This window comes from Oryza sativa, chromosome 2, assembly GCF_034140825.1.
Source record: "Oryza sativa Japonica Group chromosome 2, ASM3414082v1".
Lineage (NCBI taxonomy): Eukaryota > Viridiplantae > Streptophyta > Magnoliopsida > Poales > Poaceae > Oryza > Oryza sativa.
Genome location: NC_089036.1, coordinates 35,199,376 through 35,220,344, shown reverse-complemented (window position 1 = coordinate 35,220,344; position 20,969 = coordinate 35,199,376). Strand labels below are relative to the sequence as shown.

The following is a 20,969-nucleotide window of genomic DNA, read 5'->3' as shown; positions in this document are numbered from 1 at the left end:
TCCCCGACCTTTGCTCGCACTACCCGCACGACCCGGCTCCATGCGACGAACGCGTTAACAACAAACACACACACACGACGCACGCGCGGACTGACCTGACACACAAGGTCAGGTTTATTTCCTAACATCGTTGGTCTATATCATTTTGTGATTTCCTGCAATCTTATTACATCCCACATGAATTTCTACATGGTTCTTTCATTGCAATTTATTATGCATGGGAGCTATATTAATTGTCCAAGAAAGATTTACATGTTAAGATTTCATTTGCAAACTCTTTGTCCTTTCTGCAATGGCCATAAATTTGCTTTTTCATGTTCATAGAAAAAGAAGTCATATCTGTGTTGATTGATTTATAAAACATAATTCAAAACAGCGTGATCTACATGCTAAATGTATAGTTACGGCCTTCTTCCAAATACAAGACATTTTGTTGCTCGAGTTGGTAATTTGCATTCTGTTGTTCCCTGCCGAGCAAGCTCTCAATCTCCTCTGCATTGTCTTCAGCTTCAGCCCATGGGTGCTGCTGGTATCTCCTTAACATCTCCAGCCTCTCAGCAACCTCTTTCATCGTTGGCCGTTCTTCTCCATTCATGCTTATGCATCGCATCAGGAGGTATGTGATCTCTTCTAGCATTTCAGCGCTCATCTCATTCCTTACTTGGCTATCTAGTAGCTCTTGATGGCGACCAACTTTCATTGCTGTGGTGAAGCATGACACCAGGCTCCTGTTTTCCTCTGGCCCGTCCAAGTACAATGCTTTCTTCCTTGTCAGAAGCTCTAGCATGACGACACCAAAACTGTAAACATCGCTCTTATCAGTCAACTGGCATGTCATAAGGTATTCGGGGTCCAAGTACCCGCAAGTTCCCTGCACCAACGTTGCAATCTCGGCCTCATCAGTTGGTGCTAGCTTTGATGCCCCAAAATCAGAAACTTTGGCGTTAAACTTGTCATCAAGCAAGATGTTTGCCGTCTTGACATCTCCATGGAGGATTGGGGGTGAAGCCGATGAGTGCATGTAGGAGAGTGCCTCGGCTGACTCTGCCGCTATCCGAAGACGAGTATCAAGTGGTATGTCAGCTTTGGGTTCCTTGCCATGGATGTAGTGGTAGAGGGTGCCATTTGAGACGAATTCATAGACCAACATGGGCACTTCAACTTCGAGGCAGCAACCAAGCAGCTTGACGACATTCCGATGGTTGATTTGGGAGAGGATGAACATTTCTCTCGCAAACTCCTTGGTCTCGGCCTCCTCCATCATCTTCGACTTCTTGATGGCCACTACTGTCTTGTCTTCGAGGACGCCCTTATAGACAACACCGTGACCACCACGACCCAGAACACGGTCAGAGGCGAAGTTGTGGGTCGCCCTCTTGAGTTCTTCTGTCGAGAATATCCTGAACCCATGGGTGCCTCCGCCGGAGTGCATCTGCTGCCGGAGGATCACTCCACCGTTATGCTCGAAGAACTTCTGCTTCGTTCTGATGAGCTTCCTCTTCTGGAGCCCCAAGTAGAGCCAGAAGCACATGAACACTGACAAGAAGACACCGACGCTAACCCCTGAACACGACGCCATTGTATACCCAATATTACTCCGTTAGATTTCCATTTTTGAGACTGAATGTAATTTTTCATGATGGACGACAGTTATAATTTTTTTTACCTGTAACTACTTTAAGAGCTAAAGGGAAGTTGTCCTTTGGGCGGCAACCGTTCCTGTCGGTCCAATTTCCACTAGTCCCAGGAGGGCACACGCAAGTGTGACTTCCTAACATGTTTGTGCAGTCTCCGTAGCATCCGTACTTTTCCGGACGTAAGCACTCGTTGATATCTTCCATTCACAAAGCAATTAATTTCGTCATATTTGATCATCAGCCAAATTAATCTATGGAAATTAATTGACAGAGTTAATTAAGATGACTGCTACCTGTGCATCCACCGTCGAGGTAGGGGTTGCCCTCGTAGCCCTGGCAGCAGTTGCACCGGTAGCCCTGGCCGTCGATGGTGTCGAAGCACTCACTGTTCGTGCTCCGGCACGCGTAGTCCGTCGCGTTGCGCTTGGCGGCGCTGCAGTTGTAGACGTTCCGGATTGCCCAGTCGAGCACGACGGGCACGGCCTCGAAGTCGCTCCGGTTGAAATCCTTCGTGTCGTTGTACACGGTGTTGATCCAGGTGTGCTCCACCAGGAACACGTACCTGCACGGCGTCGTGCCGCCGCGGAGCTCGTTGTCCACCGCCGCCGTCCCGTTCTCGAAGTTGAACATCCGCGGCACGTAGAAGTTGAGGGTAGGTGGTATGATGCTCTGGCAGCACCGCTCGCCGGTGCACCGCCCCGGCAACCGCGGCACTGTATCATTGCCCAGCGACGGGCGGCGGCACGCGGACATGCAGCCGCTGACGTAGTTGCCGGAGCCGTCGACGATGTAGCCGAGGTTGGGGCAGCCGAGCGCGACGAGGCGGTTCTTCTCCGGCGAGTAGCGGTAGGTGGTGCTGCCGTTGATGGACGTGTACGAGGAGGTGGGGACGTCGGAGGACCTCTCTTCTGGAGGAGGGTAGCACTTGCTTTCCGGTTTGAGGAGGACCCGGGCCTCGCCATCGGCCAGGGACAGGCTGACGAGCTGCGGGTGTTGCTCGAACTGAAGCGTGAGTAGGCGCGGTGGCGACGCGCTGTCGTCGCAGTTGAGCTGGAAGCCTTCATCGCGGGCGCAGCGGGCGCCGATGCCGAAGGGGTAGGGAACGTTGATGTTTCCGCACTTGTCGCGGCAGCCTGTCAGCTGCTGAGCCGACGCTGCTGGTGTCACCGGCGAAAGGCGACAGATGAGCAAGACTGCTGCTAATGCAATCGCCTGCAGGTGCAGGGTATTGGTAGCCATTTCTGAAATGGCTTGCTTAATGTCCGGATGCTACAATTTTATAAGAGTTAATTACATTAGCGGTCATTAAACTTGCAACGAAGTTTCACTTAGATCCACGAACTTGCAAAACACGTATCGAGATTCTTAAACTTGGTTTAATGTATCATCCCGGTCCAAAGCCTAGTTTAACCGTGGTCTTCTCTATGTGACATGCCACGTGGACGATGACATAGCTAAATTTTTTCCCTTTTTTTTCTTCCCATCTTTTTTCTCCTTCCTCACCTCGTGTGGAGAAAAATACTGCGGAAGGGAGAGGAAGGAGGCAAAGTGGAGAAAAAAAAGATAAGAAGGGGGAAAAAAGAGGGAAGAAGGAAGAAAAAATAAAAAAAATTCATGTCATCGTTCACGCAGCATGTGTCACACCCCAATCCGGCACCGCCGTACAACGGCACCTGATAGGAGCGTGTCGTAGGAATAACGGCGCGAACCGCTTCCTACGAAACCGCGATCTCGTTACCAGTCCCAGGACATAGTGCTGGTACCCACGGTGACAAATATGAATCATTGCAAATCCTTAAAATAAATAGAGGACTTATTTACCTTAACTTAGGTTGCAGCTTAGAACAGCCCGAGAATGCAACCGACGTCACGGACGAGGAAACACCAACAACAGCAGCAGCAGCGGAACCAAGAGCAGCCCGAGAATGCAACCGACGTCACGGATGAGGAAACACCAACAGCAGCAGCAGTGGAACCAACGGACTAACACCCAACGCCACAGGCGACGGCTGGGAACCAGGACGAAACCCTAATCTTCACTTCACTTCATCTTCACTTCACGACGGAGGAACTATATATACATATATAGAGCAAGGGTGAGTACTTTCGTACTCAACAAGCCACGGGAATTTAGGTGTTTAATGCAAGCTTGGAAGAGAGGCAAGGTTGTTTTGCAAATCTTTTATTTGAAATCCATTTTGAAACCACTAAGTGATTTATTTCTTTTCAGGTTTGGGTCGAAAAGAGACTTGCGTCTCGATTCAACTTTAAGAGATGTTTTTCAACAACTCAATTGATAATGACCGACCTCCCGGGTCAGATCATTACTTCTCGGCTCCCAGAGCCATTTCACTTGATTAAGCGGCTCCCAGAGCCTTATTCATTTTCTCGGACTCCCAGAGTCCAGCTGCCCAGCAGCACAACATTCCGCTTCCACTCGGGAAGCCTAGTCTATGATGCCCGTAGACATCCCGAATCACACAGATTCGTTTCTGACCACTCAGGCCATCCATCTGCCACATAGGCTGATTCTGGTTACGATTCCTATCCCACAACAACTTTTCACAAAGCACAGGCAAACAAATCTACGCAACGGGAACCACCTCACATCCGCCCATGACCGTGGGCACGGCTGTTCGAACAGTTAGTTAACCTCTGCAGAGGGGTACACTTTACCCACAAGATACGAACTTATTCCGAACACCCGTCGGTATCGGAGGTTCGCAACAAAGCCTTTCCCAAGCCGACCCAGGGATACCTCATGCCACATAGAAGGATCAAATCCTCACATAAATATAGGCCATTTTAGTTTTCACAAATCAAACTCCAACCACCTCGATCGGTAATTCAGCAAGCTTCTCTTTCTTGCTTACCAGGAACCCGGTTTGGCTCCAATCGACCCCGCCCCGGCGTTCCCAACTATTGGCATGCGAGGTTTCCCTGAACCGACTAGTTACTTAGCCAGGGTGTCCCATTCCACCTTGTGGTTGCACTTTGTTATGCTTGATGAGTTTCCCACAGGAATTGGTCCTTATATGCAAATACGAGACAGTGCCACATAGGCACGGCACCCGCATCGCGAATTTTCACAATTCATTTTATTTTCAAACACACCGACACCACATGTCGGGTTTTCAAGGCTTCTCAAACCCATTTCCCAAATTTTCGACAATCGACGGTGTATGTGGAATATTTGGTATACGCACTCAGAGAGCACGAATACCGAAGTACCACAAGGATGGAGCGACAAGGAATCAGGGTAGTACAACCTACAGGAATTAGTGCGACTACTGGGTAGGTCCGTCGGTTTGTCACGCAAACCGAGGCCAAGCATGTTATATGTGTGTGACTCTAAAAATGCAAGTTGCAAACAAAATAATAATGATTTTCCAATTATAGGAGAAATTGATCAAAGGGTGACTTTCCTTGCTCAAGGTCTTCACGAAGCTTCACGAATCTACGAGAAATCCCTGATCGACGAAAATCCGGTAACCGCGGCTATACGCAAACAATCAAAACCTAAACGAAAGACCAAAAGAAAGACCCTATTTAGACTAATTAATAGTGCCATTAAATATATCTCAATTTTACGGCAGTACCGGAAGTTGAACGGAGTCAATCGGAGCTACGGATTGAGAGATATGAATTTTGGAAGCTCGAATGGGATTTTCCAGACTAGGAAATGATTTATCAGAATTTTCTGGAATGTAAGGAATGGTTTATGGAATTTATAGAAATAATATTCTCAAGAATATTATTGACATTCACTGATGTGTGGGACCAAAGGAATTGATTTATGGAATTTCGGAATAATAAGGAATTGATTTATGGAAAAGGAAATGGACGAGGGATGTATATTAGACTTTTTCGGGCGGCAAGGGCGCAGCCCGAGTGTTGAAGGAGGCTCGGCCGAGCCATTTGGGCCGGCGTGGGCGCGGGGAAGGCGGCCCATTAGGGCGCGCGGAAGAGAGAGGGAGCGGTCCGGTGGACCGAGTGCACCTCGCGGGTCCCAGGTGGGGCCCGCTTGTCGGTGACACGGCCCACGGTGGGATGGGCGCACGTGAGGGCGGCGCTAGGGTTCGGTGGGGATGGCGCACGGGCGGTGCGCCGGATGGACCGAGACGCGTCGGGCCCACGCGCAGCCTCACGGCTCGCGGTGGACCGCGCGCGCGAGCGGGAGACGGAGGGAGCGGCTTACCGGGGTCAGCTTGACCCGGTCCGGCCGAGCTGGCGCCGACGTGGCGCCTTCGTGGCAGCCACGCGGGCCGGCGGGAGGAGGAAGAAGGGGAGGCCGAGATGGACGGCGGACGGCGGCGCGGCGAGATACTTGTTGTTTTGTGTACCCTGGCTGGTCCTGGACAGGGATTTAATACACAAAATAGTCTGGAAATTTGGGCTAAATTTCTGGGCGTGACAAAGTGGTATCAGAGCCAACTCGACTGTAGGTTGAGCCAAATGGTCAAACCCTAAGGACAAGTTTTCTGAAAACCCTATTTGCAAATTGTCTCCTCTCGCCCTTCGGCAATTCTTTGTCAAACAGTTTTTCAAAATTCTCCTCCCAGTCTCTCCAATTCTTTTAGTTGTCAAACCTAGAGGACCAGCTGTCAGCTTCATGTCTGTTCGGAAGTCAAGTCAATTCGAGCCTCAAGCTTCGTGCAAGGAGCGAGAAGATCAGTTCAGAGTCGTCGTTCTGCGAAGATCAAGTGATGTTTTCTCGGAGATGACCTAAACCCAATCTTTCCCAGAAGAGTAGTTCCGTTAGCTTTCTAGATCGTGTGTTGTTTGCTTGTGTGTAGGGGTATGGTTTGCATCATTGGTGGGGATGCGACCATACTAGGTTGTTTGCTTAAGCAACTTGAAGAATAAAAGTCTACTCACGACAGATCAGTAGGCAAGTGGTTTAGTACCTTATCTTTAGCAACCCCTCTCTTCCTCCTCTCTTCCGCCCTGGCAGAAGATAGTCAGTGTTAGAGAGAAGAGCAACGACGGTGTATTAAAGTCACCAATCAATGGTTCAGTTGAAAGCTACAAGGTATCCCAGTGCCAGAAGAACCCTGCTCGTGATCAACATTTGGTGTCCAAGATTAGATGATGGATGTATTGATGCGGGAGATGCAAAGTCCGATGCAACAGATGCAACAACAGTGTCTCCAACAACAAGTACAAGCTCAGATGCAAGCCGGAATCAGGATCAGAGCGATAGTCAGTTTGTTTTCAAAGAGGAAGCACCCGCAACCTCAGATAGTACGCCACCAAGTCCTCAGCAAATCAGCACAGCTAAGCCACCACCAATCCCAGGAGTAATATATGCTACCTATTGTGGTTATGGTTTTCAAGCGCAGTTTTTGCAAAGTGTCCATGGAAGATGTATGACAGGGCACATCTTAGAGGGTTGTTCCCCGGTAAGACGTCAGCGTCATCACATCCCTAACTCCTCAAGTTGTGTCAGTTCCAATGCAGAGTCGATCAGTTCAGTTTTGAGGAATCAACTATGCAACTCGACACCGAAGTCAAGCTAGAAGCAGGACAGTCATGCCAGTAGTTAGAACTTATGGGAAAGTTAGTCAAGAGTCAATGTGTCCCTGAGCTAAATGAGAGTCACTTTTATGTGGAATCTCCCATCAGCAACTGAGGATTAAGTTCCAAATCTTGCTGGGATGAAAGTGCGCCGTCATTACTCTATTTTGATGAATCGGTGAAGTTTCAGTTTTCAAAGTGAGGGCCTTTGTAAGCAAGAGAAGTGTTGGTTATTTTTCAAGGACAATAGTCCAATTGTTCCTAGTCAGGAGAAAGTAAGACTACTCCCTGTAAGGGGGTAGGTCTCGGAGATGAGTTTTGGCTCACTTCGTCGCTGTTTTAGTTGAAGGTTCAACCCAGTGCAACAATCCGGGTAGTACTTGAAGAAGCCAGTTGCAAGGTGTCAGCAGAGTCACCCCAATCTCAGGTCGACAGGTTCGATTCTAAGGTACACCTGTGAAGCATGTCAACAGTTTAGCTTAGAAAAGCAACAGCGAGGACAGTTGTAGTACAGACGAAAGGCAGGTCAAGCAGGTTTTCCTGGAATTACTTGTCATTTGAATTGGGACCAGTCGAAGCGGACATAGGGTAAATGATTTACAAATGCCAGATTCAATTTTCATCCTCTTATAGCCAGCGTGGTGAATTCTACCAAAATTGCCAACCTCAACAGTTCAGTCCAAGATAAGTAAGTTTCAGGAGCATCCGCAGTCCTAGTCTGGGTCAGTTCAAGCAGAACCAGTCGGTCCAGTTTTGGCAAAGCAAAGGAACAGAAAGGTCGAATCCAGCCAGTTCAATCGTGCAGGTTTGATCAACCAGTCAATCAATCAGTTCGAAGCAGGATGTGGCAGTTCAATGTGCAGATCAGTCAGACCGCCGACCAGCACCAGCTTTCTTTCTAGCCATCCCAGAATCTCGGGACGAGATTCCTGTAAGGGGGGTAGATTTGTAACGCCCCGATTTTCGTTCGGGATTAAAAATCATTAAATAATGCATTTTCTAGAAATTAAATAAAAGTTAAATCAATTTATCCAAGTGAAATAATGGGAGAATTAAAATTTTCCCTTAAAAATCATTGGCCGGGAATATTTTGCAATATTCTTTGTGCCCTAAAATACTCTCCGGAATTTTCCGTGAATTTTCGGAGCTCGAGAAATAGTTTTAAAGTCACAAAGATCATTTAACCAATTAAATAAAAAGAAAACAAATTTAATTCTCCTTTCTTCCCCTTCCTCCCTTTCGGGCTCGGCCCAAATTCCTCCCCCTCCTTCCTTCTCTCCTCGGGCCGCCGGCCCAGCGCGCCTCCCCTCCCCAAGTCTGCTTTGCGTCCCTGCGCGCCTCCTCCCTCCCCTCAGGCCGACAAGTGGGGCCGTGGGACCCGCTTGTCAGACCCTTCCTCTACCTCCAGCCTCCCTCATCCAAACCGCTGTGCCGCCATTGCCGCCCACGTCGCCCACGATTCCGGCCTCTTCCGCTCGCGCCCTCGCGCCCAAACCGCATGAAATCGGTTCCCATCCACCTCCTCTACACTCTCCCCATGTTTCCCCCAAAAATTGTGCCGGGATCGAGCTCCACTTCGCCCACGATGTCACCCACGTCGCGGGTCATTGCCGCCCCAAATCCGCCACGCCCGGCAACGGTTTTCCCTCCCCGAGCTTATAAAATCCATCCCCGGGCTCCCTTCTCTCGTTTCCCCTCCTCGCCGGCGCTTCCCTCGCCTTCTCCCGCTCTCCCCACGCCGCTCCCGCGCGCCGCCGCTCTCCGGCGAGCTCCGGTCGCCTCTAGCCGCCGCCCTCTGTGGTCGGTCGGGCCAGCCCTGGCTGTGCCCGTGCCCTGCCACCACTCCCCTCAGCTGCCCGATCGGCTTGGCCCGATCTGGGCCGTCCATCCCGTGGACCGGCGGTGGACCGTCCTTGTGGTCCCGGTCCACGGTGCACCGAGCTCCTTGACCCGCTGACGTGTGGGGCCCGCGTGTCGGCGCCGGCTGCCCCTTGCTGACGTCAGCGAGGTCCTTTTTCCTTTGTAAAAATAATTAATAATTGCGCAATAAATCGAGTTTAATTCTAGAAATTCATTTAAATGGCTCAAAACTTCTAAAATTCATATCTAATTCATTCGAACTCCGAATTGAGCCATTCAACTTGCAAAATTCATCTAAAATTGAGCTCTACATGTTTGTTTACTTTTTATGTACTGTTTCCTTGGTTTTTATTAGAGTTTTTCCTCGTTTTGCGTGCCAGCGTGTAGTTTCCGTCGTTTCGGAAGTCCGCGGTCGCGAGGAAAAGAGTTCGGAAGATCAAAGTGAAGAAGCAAGGCAAGTCACACATTCCCCTTGAGCATGTTGATCCCAATTTATAAATGTTTTACCGTTTACAAATAAATATGCATGTTTTGCTAATTACATGGGATCCGGGTATTACCTATCTGCTCGCTTGTGCCATGTTTACTTGATATCTATCCTTTGTCAACCTTGGGTAATAAATTGACTAGCTTGTGTTACTTATGTGACCTAGCTAGAACTATATGCTTAGCCATGCTTAATTACCACTAGCTCAGTCGATGGGATAATTGCAGTATTAGACATTCTAGTATCTTGTTGAGCCGCGTGCTCGAGACATCTGGCCATGTTTTATGGTCGTAATTATCCAACTAAAATGCGACTGAATGGTGGGCTGTGGGTGCATGGTTTTGTGAGTCGCACCCATGGCAATTAAGGACCGGTTCACGGGAAACCCTGGAAGACTTACAGTGCTTACCACAAGCGGGAATGGGTAACTGCTTGATCTGAAGTATAGCTCGACCCTTTCCTAGGCACCGGTGGCGAGGGTGGGCGTGATGGAGTTGGGTCGGCCGGGGTGTCCGGTTGTCCAGCTGCCGGATTCACCGCGGCGCAAGAGGGGACCGCCCACTGCCTTTTGAGGGGTGGGGGTGAAACCTTAGCGTGGTGTGGATGGTTAGGGGAGGGTTATGCGAAGGGTCTCGTCACAATCACTCGACATGGTGACGTGTGCATCATGGGCACATGATGACGCGGTGACATGTCGGTGGGTTGTGTCTTGTGGGTACAGTTGTGCACCTCTGGCCAGAGTAAAACTATTCGAATAGCCGTGCCCGCGGTTATGGGCGATCGACCAGATTCACCGTGATTAGTCTCACCCCTAATAAATCGACCCAATGCACTGTAGTTCAGGTGGGTTGGTTGGGCCTGTTCAACGTGGTGTAGCGTTGATCAGTGGAGATTTAATGTTACTTTAATTACTCAACAGTTTTACTGTTTTGCTCAATAAAATGTTTTACAACCGCCTTTATGCAAATAGCCACAAACCATCCTTGGATCCCCTTGCACGTCTGCATCGTTGGTGTGGCTTGCTGAGTACGGTGGTTGTACTCAATCTTGCTATTATTCCCCCTTTTTCAGAAGCGTAGTGCTTCTGGGCTGAAGACGAAGTTAGAGGACCAAGGCTCAGACCCCAGTTGAGTTTTGCCTGTGGAGTGGAGCTGAAGCCCCGCTGCTGCTGCTTTTGTTTCGGTGTGAGGACTAAGCGCCTCTTCTGTAAGTATTTTACGCTTTATTTACGTTTGGAACTGTATATTACTTGTCGTTTTGTGTACCCTGGCTGGTCCTGGACAGGGATTTAATACACAAAATAGTCTGGAAATTTGGGCTAAATTTCTGGGCGTGACACATATTAAACCAAGTTTAGAGATCTCGATGCACGTTTTGCAAGTTCGTGGACCTAAGTGAAACTTCGTTACAAGTTTAAGTACCGCTAGTGTAATTTACTCATTTTATAAATAGACTATAGCTGGCAGGTGAAATATCTAGGATTTTTTTTCTCAAAATGAAAATGACGTATCTAGATTTGTACACGCTCATAATTAATTAATTGATTGGAGATTTTTCTTTGGGAGGGGGGAGGGGGGTTAAAAATTGCATGCTAGGTGCTTTCGTTGAAGAGGTTGTTTGTTTGAGTTTTGACGCACGCGCTTCGTCGACAAATAAGATGCTTAGCAGGGTGTATACTATTGGTTGACTACTAAATTTTGAGTTCCATTGATAACACAGTTTTCGACAAATTTCGACCGGTTTTTGATAAATTTTGACTGAATTTCGACCAAATTTACTGTTTACCCTTCGAAATTCCAATCGAAAATTAATTCCGAGCCATGTCAAAACGTCGAAATTTCGTAGAATTCGACCGGTTTTCGTTGGAATTGTGAACCCTGATGCTTAGTTTTCCAATAAAAGTTGCGTGCTGGGCACTGTTTGTATCAGTCATCAACAGATCGATCTTATAGCACAAAACAATCTTATAGCACACAGCATACAGCAACACGAACATCAGAATAACAAAACAAGCACACATACAAGACTTCCTATAAAGCATACGTACTTCACAACCCGGTGTCCACAGTCAACGGAAGAAATCAACCTTTGAGCCTTTCAAAACCAAACTAGTCTGCTCTACATCAGCCTCTACAGATGGACATCAACGAACAATTTATATGGAAAAACTCGGCACTCCCCAAGGTCCAATTTTTTGCTTGGCTACTGACAAAGGATAGGCTACCCACATGCAAGAACCTTCACAAGAAAACAATCATCCAATTGCCGTTGTGCGCTATTTGTCAGTCTGCTGATGAAACTTCAAGCCACCTTTGCTTCCTATGCCCGTTTGTGGTCAGCTTCTGGAATTCAATCCACAGATATCCTGGAGGCGTGCACACTCATGACCTGCACTTGATTGCTCTACCAAACAATCTGCCGCAGGCACATTTCAAAACCTTCTATCTGCTTTGCCTATGGAGTACTCTCTCCGTCCTTAAAAAAAAAAAAGACAAACCCTGGTTTCCGTGCCCAACGTTTGACTGTCCGTCTTATTTGAAAAAAATATGAAAAAAATTAAAAAGACAAGTCACGCATAAAATATTAATCATGTTTTATCATCTAACAACAATAAAAATACGAATTATAAAAAATTTCATATAAGACGGACAGTCAAAGTTGGATACGGAAACCCATGGTTTGTCTTTTTTTTTTGAGACGGAGGGAGTATTTGGAATCACCGACAAGAAGTTGTCTTCTCTGACCAGCAATCATCCTTACATCGGCTTCTTCTCCGCTGTAAGGATGAGACTACTCTGTGGACAGAACGACTTCTTCTGCGCGACGATCGCCTAGTTGCTATAACCTGGAAATGTATTTTCAACATCGCAATTAATTCTCTACACATGTAATGCGTGCCGCTGGTTACGTCTGAACTCTATACTTGTAAACCTCTTCAAATGGTAATGGAAATTCAGGTGGGAACCTCTCCCTCCTGTGATTATTCCAAAAAAATTGCGTCAAATTTTTTTTTACGTAAACAAAAAAACCCAAACTAGTACTGTACAAAATCGTACACGCTTCGTACTAGTTTCTCTGGTGGAAGGTCATCAGGGCCTCGGTTCCTTTCAAAAGGCTTATTCGTTTCAAACGAATTGTAAAGGAAAAGTGCAGGACTATGCAATCCTTTGAAATGAACACTGTATTGACATTTGTTTCAAAGAAATGCACCAAAGAAAAAAGGGAACATATCCTAAGCACATAAAAAAATTTTCGTGCACACCAACTAGCAAATGTCACAAAAAATTCTAGAAAAAAAAACTAAAGATGTACTCTTAATAGTATTACACATATCTACAAACTCTCATATTTAAATTTATTATATTTTAGCCGTGACAAAAAAGACAAAATTCTGACAAATTTTATCTCTTAGGCCTTCTTTATTTAGGTTTAAGTTTTATTGGCTTAGACTTTTAAGTCAACTTATTGGCTTATATAATTTATAAGCCGGTGGATTTAATGTCCTAAATTTAGTGGTGGAGTCATACATCTATCTCATATAAGTCAAAAATTAAAGCTTCTCCAATATAGCTTTTGGCTTAATAGTGTTAGAGTGGTTTATGGCTTCAAAAAGCCAAACGAAAAAGCTGCTTGTTTGTTTAGGCTTAGATTTTTTGGCTTATAAGCCTAAACTAAGAGGGCCTTAAAACTGTCAGATTTTCACTTATTTGTTACGGCTAAAATATAATGAATTTGAATATGAGACTTTGTAGATAGTGTAATACTATTAGGAGTACATCTCTAATTTTTTCTAGAATTTTTTTTATGATATTTGCTAGTTGATGTGCACGGAGTGTGCATATAAAGCTTGTATGCATAGGATATGTTCCTAAGAAAAAAATTTTTATCCCTCCACTTTTAGAGGGAAAACAAAGGAAAGAATAATCCACTCCAATTCAATGTTTTCAATCCTTTGGATTGTTTGCTACACAACCATAGGGAAGTTTCCTATGTTTTCAATCCTTAGGTTACACATGTATTCCCATACTATTCCTCCATTTTCCCTATTTCTACGTTTTGAAAATCCTACAAACCAAAGAAGTCTTTGCAACAGGCTTTCACTTTTCCTCGCTCCTCGAGTTGAATTAAGCTTCATCCAACAACATATGTACTCCCTCCGTCTCTAAATATTTGACACCGTTGACTTTTTTAAACATGTTTTACCGTTTATTTTATTTTAAAAAATTAAGTAATCATTAATTCTTTTCCTATCATTTGATTCATTGATAAATATACTTTTATGTATACATATAGTTTTACATATTTCATAAAATTTTTGAATAAGATTTATGGTCAAACATATGCTTAAAAAATAATGTTGTCAAAATATTTAGGGGAGAGGGAGTACCATGTAAAGCAACGTTGCTCTCTGGATGGATTGACGGTTTCGTGGTTGAAAGATGAAAGCCAGAAGATTATACAAGCGCGGTCTTCGGTTAGTGCAGTAATGCTTGTGTCCTTGTAAGCTATTGTTTCGTTCCAATGTTTCAGCAGCGATGAAAATTCGTGTTCACCCCAAAAATGAAATTTTTTTATTGTCCTACCGAAAACCTACCTTGCGTAAATTGACATGGCAAGTTGTGTTGTGTATTGAGGACTATCGGACGAAGACAAAATGTAGAGCAAAGGATCCGCTAGATTAGGTTAGAGAAGACCAAACACAAAGCTGCGTTGACGATGACGACCGCACGAACTCGCGCTATACCGGCCGGCCCGCAAATGCGGGAGCTCGGCCCAACTACTCGCGTACGTACATACGTATACGGCCCAACTAGACGCGCACGCAATCCCGTCCCGGCCCAACTCGAGAACTGCTCGGCTGCCAGCCCACGTCCCCGCGGCGCACGGCGAAATTGCTCCCCTCCCATGCCGGAATCCCAAAACCCTCGCCAAAATCGCCGCCTCCGCCTATTCGCGCGGCGGCGGGGACGCAGCTGCGGAAGTGCGGGGGGGTCACCGCCTCGGCCGCCGGCGCGACGACCTCCACATCCTCGTCCATTGCCATGGTACGGCGTCGCCAGCTCCACCTTCTCCCCCCTCTCCTTCGCTGCTGTTTGCGGTTAGGAACATACAAATGCGGAGGGGCCGCGGCGGTGTCCAATTTTAGTTAGGTTTTCGAAATTTCAATCCCTGGTAGGCGCCTGTTTAGTAGCACTAGTCAATAGTTCTGTAGATTGTGAAATTTTGAAGGGACCCTGTGTTCCTTACTTAGTAAGGGCTATAATTGGGCTTTCGTAGAGGAAGAACTGTGTTGCAGCAGCTTGGTCTCTTCTTTTGTGCTACCATAGGGCCATAGGTGGTTGATGACAGAGATTTCGCCGAAAAAATCACTGTAGTTAAGCTTGGTCTACCTCACAAAACTATTGGATCTGCCACTATTCCAGCTTGTGCCTTTCAACTGAGCAGTTTAATGACAATGTTGCATTGTAGTCCTTAACAACAGAGAATTGTATCCCCATGCGTTTAACATCGTGGTTTGTATTCAACAGCAAATTTGTTAAATGGATCAGTTTCGCAAACTATCACATCCGAGTATGTATGCAATTCATGGCACGCTAATCTCATCTGCCATACCATTTTACTGCCTCTGTTTTTGGTGAGCTAGTCCATTTCTCTTATCCTTTTGATGCCATGTACTGTTTAATTTCCCTCAATCCACATTTTTTGGATCTGTTAGAACCCTGCCAGCTTTATGTTTTGCAATTTATGTGATACCAAAGCTGGCTTTGCATAGTGGAACTGTCAGCCATTTTCAGTCCTGATTTTCTCATGTGAAATTTAATTGTTGTTCACCCATTTCTTCTTCTTGTCAGTAAATGTGTTGTCTTGAATTGGGATCATTTACTCGCTGAATCATGAATACATGCAGAACTATATACGTTATACTGTACATATATTGCAGATGAACAGATGGGCAACATTGATTGTCTTGTAATCTTTAAGCCCATCACATGCGTCTATTCAGGATCCACCACTACCTTGTCGGGTGGAGTTCATTTCGTAGTATGTTTCTTTCTCACTTGCGACTTGTCTGAATTGAAGGTAATTGAGGGCATGTGTGGTAATTTGACTTGTACGAGATAACTCTATACTAGACTTTCTTTTTCCTTCTACTATCAAATGGCCCAGTTATTACATTGAATTATCACAAGTTGCTTTTGTGCGTGCATCAATTTGGTCTTTTTTTGCATGCAAACCTTGACCTGAACTTTTGACCAGTTTGATCCAAAGTTTTCTTTGTAAGCATGCAATTTTCTGTTCAATTTACCAGTATTATGTGTATTTTCCATTACCCAACAAGCTTCATAGAAAGTAATAACTAATGTACAGTGATTTTTCTGTCCAGGTGTTTCTGGCTGAGCAATACACACCAACATCATAGATATTGCAGGTTCCCTCCAGAAGCTTGTTTCCTGAGTAAATCACCAATGCTGGGTTCAATGAATGCATCTTTGGTATGTTGTGCCAACCCAAGCAATAATAGGCCAAGGAATTCAGATATATCGAGGCAACAAAAAGATGGCCTGCTTTTTGGGAAAAAAAAAGCTTTACCAAGAAATATATATGACTGTGAGAACATTTATGATTTTGATTGTTATATAGTGTTCTCCAAAGGTGGTCCAGCCATCTCTGTCCTCTGGGGCAAGCAATTCACGCCCGCTGGCAACATCAACTCCAGGGATAAGGTAGAAGATTGTAGAGCTATTTGAAATGATCCAGGCACAACTGTGAGCGAGGTCAACATCCGGAGCACAAAAGGCCTGAACCTACAGAAGATCAGTGGGAGAGGGGCAGTGTTGATCCAATCCTTAATTTGCTAAGGAAACACTCATGGAACTCAAAAGGAAGATCAACGATGGGAAAGAACTGAGTTCTGATGAAACGTGGAGAGGCAATGATTCTGGGAATTAACAGAACTCAAGGATCTTTGGTGTGAAAAATGACATTTAGGAAGAGCGAACGTCCTACTGCATACAAGGCCAACTCCAAATTGCAGGCGAAGGTCTCTTGTTCGTGGAGTGAGGTTCCAGCCTGTTGTTACCAATGGCGATATGCAGTTGCAGATGCCAAGTCTATCACAGATAGCATGGTTGATAATGACAAGTCTGTCGCAGATAGCATGATTGATTATTGCAATGGTTGATTGACAATGGCAATGATTGAAAATCACAGATAGCATGGTTGATGCTGATCTAAAAGGTAAGATATCACCAGGCATGTTTTTCCATACGAAATATGACCAGAAAACATGTCTTTGGATGACTTTGGCATTATTCCAGATGATGATTAATCTGATTCTTCGGATACTAAACCTTACGATGGAACTTTCTGATGTTACTGGTAGCAATGTATCTCATGATAAGATCATGGAATTTTCTTGTGCAGAAGCTCTGATATAAATAAGCTCTTTCAAGGTTCTGGAGCTAAGAGAACTTGCGAAATCTTGAGGAATCAAGGGCTATTAAAAAACGAGTAAAAATAAATTGGTTGAACTGTTGAGCAACATGGTCTGCTTCTGATCCATTAACGACAGAGTCTGACCTTGTATTTGAGCCATTCTGCTCAACTATGTCCTGGACATGTGTGCCACGTTTGTTTTGTCAATACCAATCCATTTAGATAGATTAACAATGTAAATTAGTAAGTTTAACAACTTTACGCTGTTCTGTGTTGATCATGTGCAGACCTACTTTTTTCTACCAATTTAAGCTTCTTAATGAAACAGCTGCATTTCTTGTCTTCCCTCTACTGTAGTGCTGTTGACCCTTGATTGCATTGTTTTACTTGGCGAACTTGTAAAGCTAGCTCTATTAACCTGGGAGGTCCTGCTTACATTGTTCTGATCTGTTGGTGCTCTATCTGTCAGGTTTGCGCCATTTTCTTTACCAATACAAAAAGATATATGAATGGTATCGCCTAATATTCTTTTTCTATAATGCAGGCAAATAAAGGTGTATCTATACAGTTCTGTTATTGACTGCGGCTGCAGCTTTGCTCGTGAAGCGAAGAATGAAAGCGGCCCAGTGGATTGCAGACGGCAGAATTCCTGGCTGCATTATTGTTCGGCCTCTGTCTTCTCGTCCAGTCCAAGAGCTTTGCTTGTGTGTTGCATCCTGCTGCTAATCAATCTCTCGTGATCCACGCACGCGGCGTCTCTTGGCCGTGGCCGGGGCCCTCCCCTCTTGATTTCTGGGAGCCGTCAGATCTGAGCGATTGGACGGTTAGTTCCCCCGTCTCACGTGCCTCTGCCCCTGCTGTCCTCCTCCCCTGGCCCTCTTTGCCTGCCTGTATATTGTCTGTTGGAACCCTGATTAAAGCTGCATCCCCTCGTTCGTTTTGATACGATTGCAGATCAGTACTAGCAACAAATTTCCAGTCGCGACTCTTTCAGAAAAAGAAAAAGGATTCAGTCATCAATCACTAGAGAGAAGTAAAAAGAAAAAATAAAGGTAATCCTCTACTCCTCTCCTCTCGAACTTGTGTAGAACTACTTTCTTTGTCTGGTCGCCTCACTTTTGCAGCCACTCGATCAGCATGCATACCTATATAACTTTTATGCATAGCTTGCTTTCTTTCTTTTGCTTTCCGTCATCACTAGTAATTAATTAAACTTCTAGTAATTCTTTTTTTTGCGCAAATTCATGGCCTTCCAAAGGAAGGCCTAATTAAATAGATTGTTAATTAGGGCTGTTTTGGTTTGATGCCAAAATTTTCCCTACCAAATAGTTGGCACTTTAAATAGTACCTTGTAGATATTTGGTTTGATGCCAAAATTTACCAACGGTAATATAATTCCTATAAACCAACTTTACCAAAATATTGGTAGTGCCAAATATTATCCATGATTTAGCACTACTAATGATTTGGTAGGGCATCAAACCAAATGAGCCCTTAATAAACATGAATACTGATCATATGCACATGCCGTAGGCACGAGTCACACGATTAGAAGTCTAGAACAGAAGCAAGATACAAATGTAGGTGCATGGCTGTTGGCATGTACTCCGTAGGGATAGTAGAAGCGCAGCTGGTCCATGTATATGCATGGAGATGAAGAAGTGAACTGTTCGAACTCGGCTTGGAAGTTGGAATTAAAGCACGACGAGGCCAGGCTAGCAAGCTAGCTTCTAGCTGGGTTACTGGAACCCGGCCAATACTGTTCGTATAGGTCAGTGCCAGTGCACGAGTCAGCCATGCTGCCATGGCGTCGTCGTCGCATGCCAATGGCTTGCATGCATACAGACAGTTCAAAACTGAGGATGACCAGTCCACATCATACAGCGCCCGTGCATATATATGTACGTGGACCTTAGACCATACACATGGAGTTTGTGAATTTTTGGTGAGCTTATTTCCTGCTTACATCACACTTTGCACATGTGACGGAGAGAGATAACATGAAAATATAAGAGCTGGCTATCATGCAAGAGCTATCTTAGCATGTGCTCTTAGAAAAACAAATTAAATAGATATGTGAGATTAAGACAAAATGGTAAAGTGTGTATACACCTTGTAGCTCCAAAAAGTTAAGTAGATATCATAGGTATATTTTAATATTATAAAGACAAAATGGTAAAGTGAGTGGATTATAGCTATATATGTGATTACATATAGCTACTAGTTGATATATCGATTTACTATATCTATTTCATATTATAAGTCACTTTGATTTTTTCTAAGTTAAATTTATTTAGTTTTGACTAAATTTATAGAAAAATATGACAATATTTTCAACATAAAACATAACAACTATCAAAATATATTCATTTTTAGATTTAATAAAATTAATTTGGTGCTACAAATGTTGCTGTATTTTTCTATAAATTTGGTTAAATTTTTAAGAAGTTTGACTTTAGAAAAGTCAAAGAGATTTATAATACAGAAGGTAGGGAGTATTAAACTTGTTCCAAAATGTTGTGCCATGCTCATAATCTTCTCCCATCCTAACGAGCATGCTCTCTTCTTCTGTTAGTTGCTAGATTATAATTTTAGAATCAGGGCTTAGAACTCGATCATGTAGTAGATTGCGACTCATAAAATAGGATGCAATCATAATGTTTGTGGAAGTAAGTATTGATATATCATAACAAACGACATGCATGTTTTCATTCCGGGAGCACACACACATGCACGTCCTACGATATGTAGTCACGTGTAGTTTTTACATGCAATCCAAGCTAGAAAGTTCCAAACATTGTACTGTGAGATGGTAAAACTGAACAAGATTGACGGCCGGTGTGGATCGAACAGGAAAAGAAGCTAGAAGATGGGGAGGGCGTCTATCTGGGAGCTGAGGTCGCCGTCAAGATTCCACTATCAGTGGATGTAGAAATACACAGGTACGTACGCTGTACCTATCGATCTCTTTCTCAAGCTAGGACAAAAGCTTAGCTAGCTAGCTAGTTGCATTACTACTGGAATGCATATAGATGAGATGTGCAGGTGCAGCTGGCTAGTCCCACGTTGCGTGCATCGTATGCAGGGAGCAACCAGTCCATGTACAGGGCCGCTCCCTCGTTGCTGACCGGCGGCCGGCATGCCGGATTCCCGGCCGCTGCCTTAATCCTGGGCCCCGCCGGCCGGCGTATCGCCGGTGGGGCACCCGGCCGCGCGCCCGCGTGCCTTCCCCCACATACACCGACCGACCATCACCGGTGTGTGTGCATGCATGGCCCCGGCCTCGGCCCCGATGTACATATGTAAGCATATACTCCATTCTCTAAATGTTTTACGCCGTTAACTTTTCTAAACATATTTGTCCGTTTGTCTTATTCAAAAACTTTTATAAAATATGTAAAACTATATATATACATAAAAGTATATTTAACCATGAATCAAATAATTAATAATTATTTAAATTTTTAAATAAGACAAACGGTCAAATATGTTTAAAAAAGTCAATAGCGTCAAATATTTAGGGACGGATGGAGGGAGTATGTGCTAGCTAGTACAGTGTTTGCACGCATTGCATGCTTAGTTAATGTGCATATTTGATCATGGTCTCGACCAAAACCACGGCCTTTTGACCGCCCTAGCTATATATGAGCATGTAGCATATAAACCATCATATCATGCCCGCCTGTCTCGATCGATCGATCGAGCGATCTAGTAGTAGTGGCAGTATAGTATGTGTGTCGTTCGATCTAGTGATGAGATAGACCGTGCAATTGCTGTCAAGTCATGAGAATCAGAATCTGAATCAGAGATGGTGCTGTTGCATGCCATGAACCAGGCAGCAGCAGCTGCACATATGCAGTGCTGCTAGCTAAGCTTAGCTAGCTGATCGCTGTACGTACATGTGTCCACACAGTGTCAATCAGCTGGCCCTTCTGCCTACCTTATGTGTGCCTGACTGCCTCTCGGTCCTCGGGCATGCAGTAACGTAGTACCAGAGGCGTACAGCTCCCTCGTTTTCGTCGTTGCAGCGG

The 20,969-nt window shown here is 45.1% G+C and overlaps 1 protein-coding gene and 1 pseudogene across 1 annotated transcript; one reads left to right on the top strand and one right to left on the bottom strand.

Annotated features, from left to right (window-relative positions):
• Window positions 1-382: 382 nt before the first annotated feature.
• LOC4331100 (wall-associated receptor kinase 2) lies at window positions 383-2,876 on the bottom strand. The gene is made up of 3 exons (XM_015769330.3): window positions 1,931-2,876; window positions 1,667-1,834; window positions 383-1,563 (listed from the first exon to the last, which is right to left on the bottom strand). The coding sequence occupies exons 1-3, from the start codon at window positions 2,874-2,876 to the stop codon at window positions 383-385; spliced, it is 2,295 nt and encodes a 764-aa protein (XP_015624816.1).
• Window positions 2,877-14,379: 11,503 nt separating this feature from the next.
• Window positions 14,380-17,280, top strand: LOC9266779 (SAP-like protein BP-73; annotated as a pseudogene).
• Window positions 17,281-20,969: the final 3,689 nt, after the last annotated feature.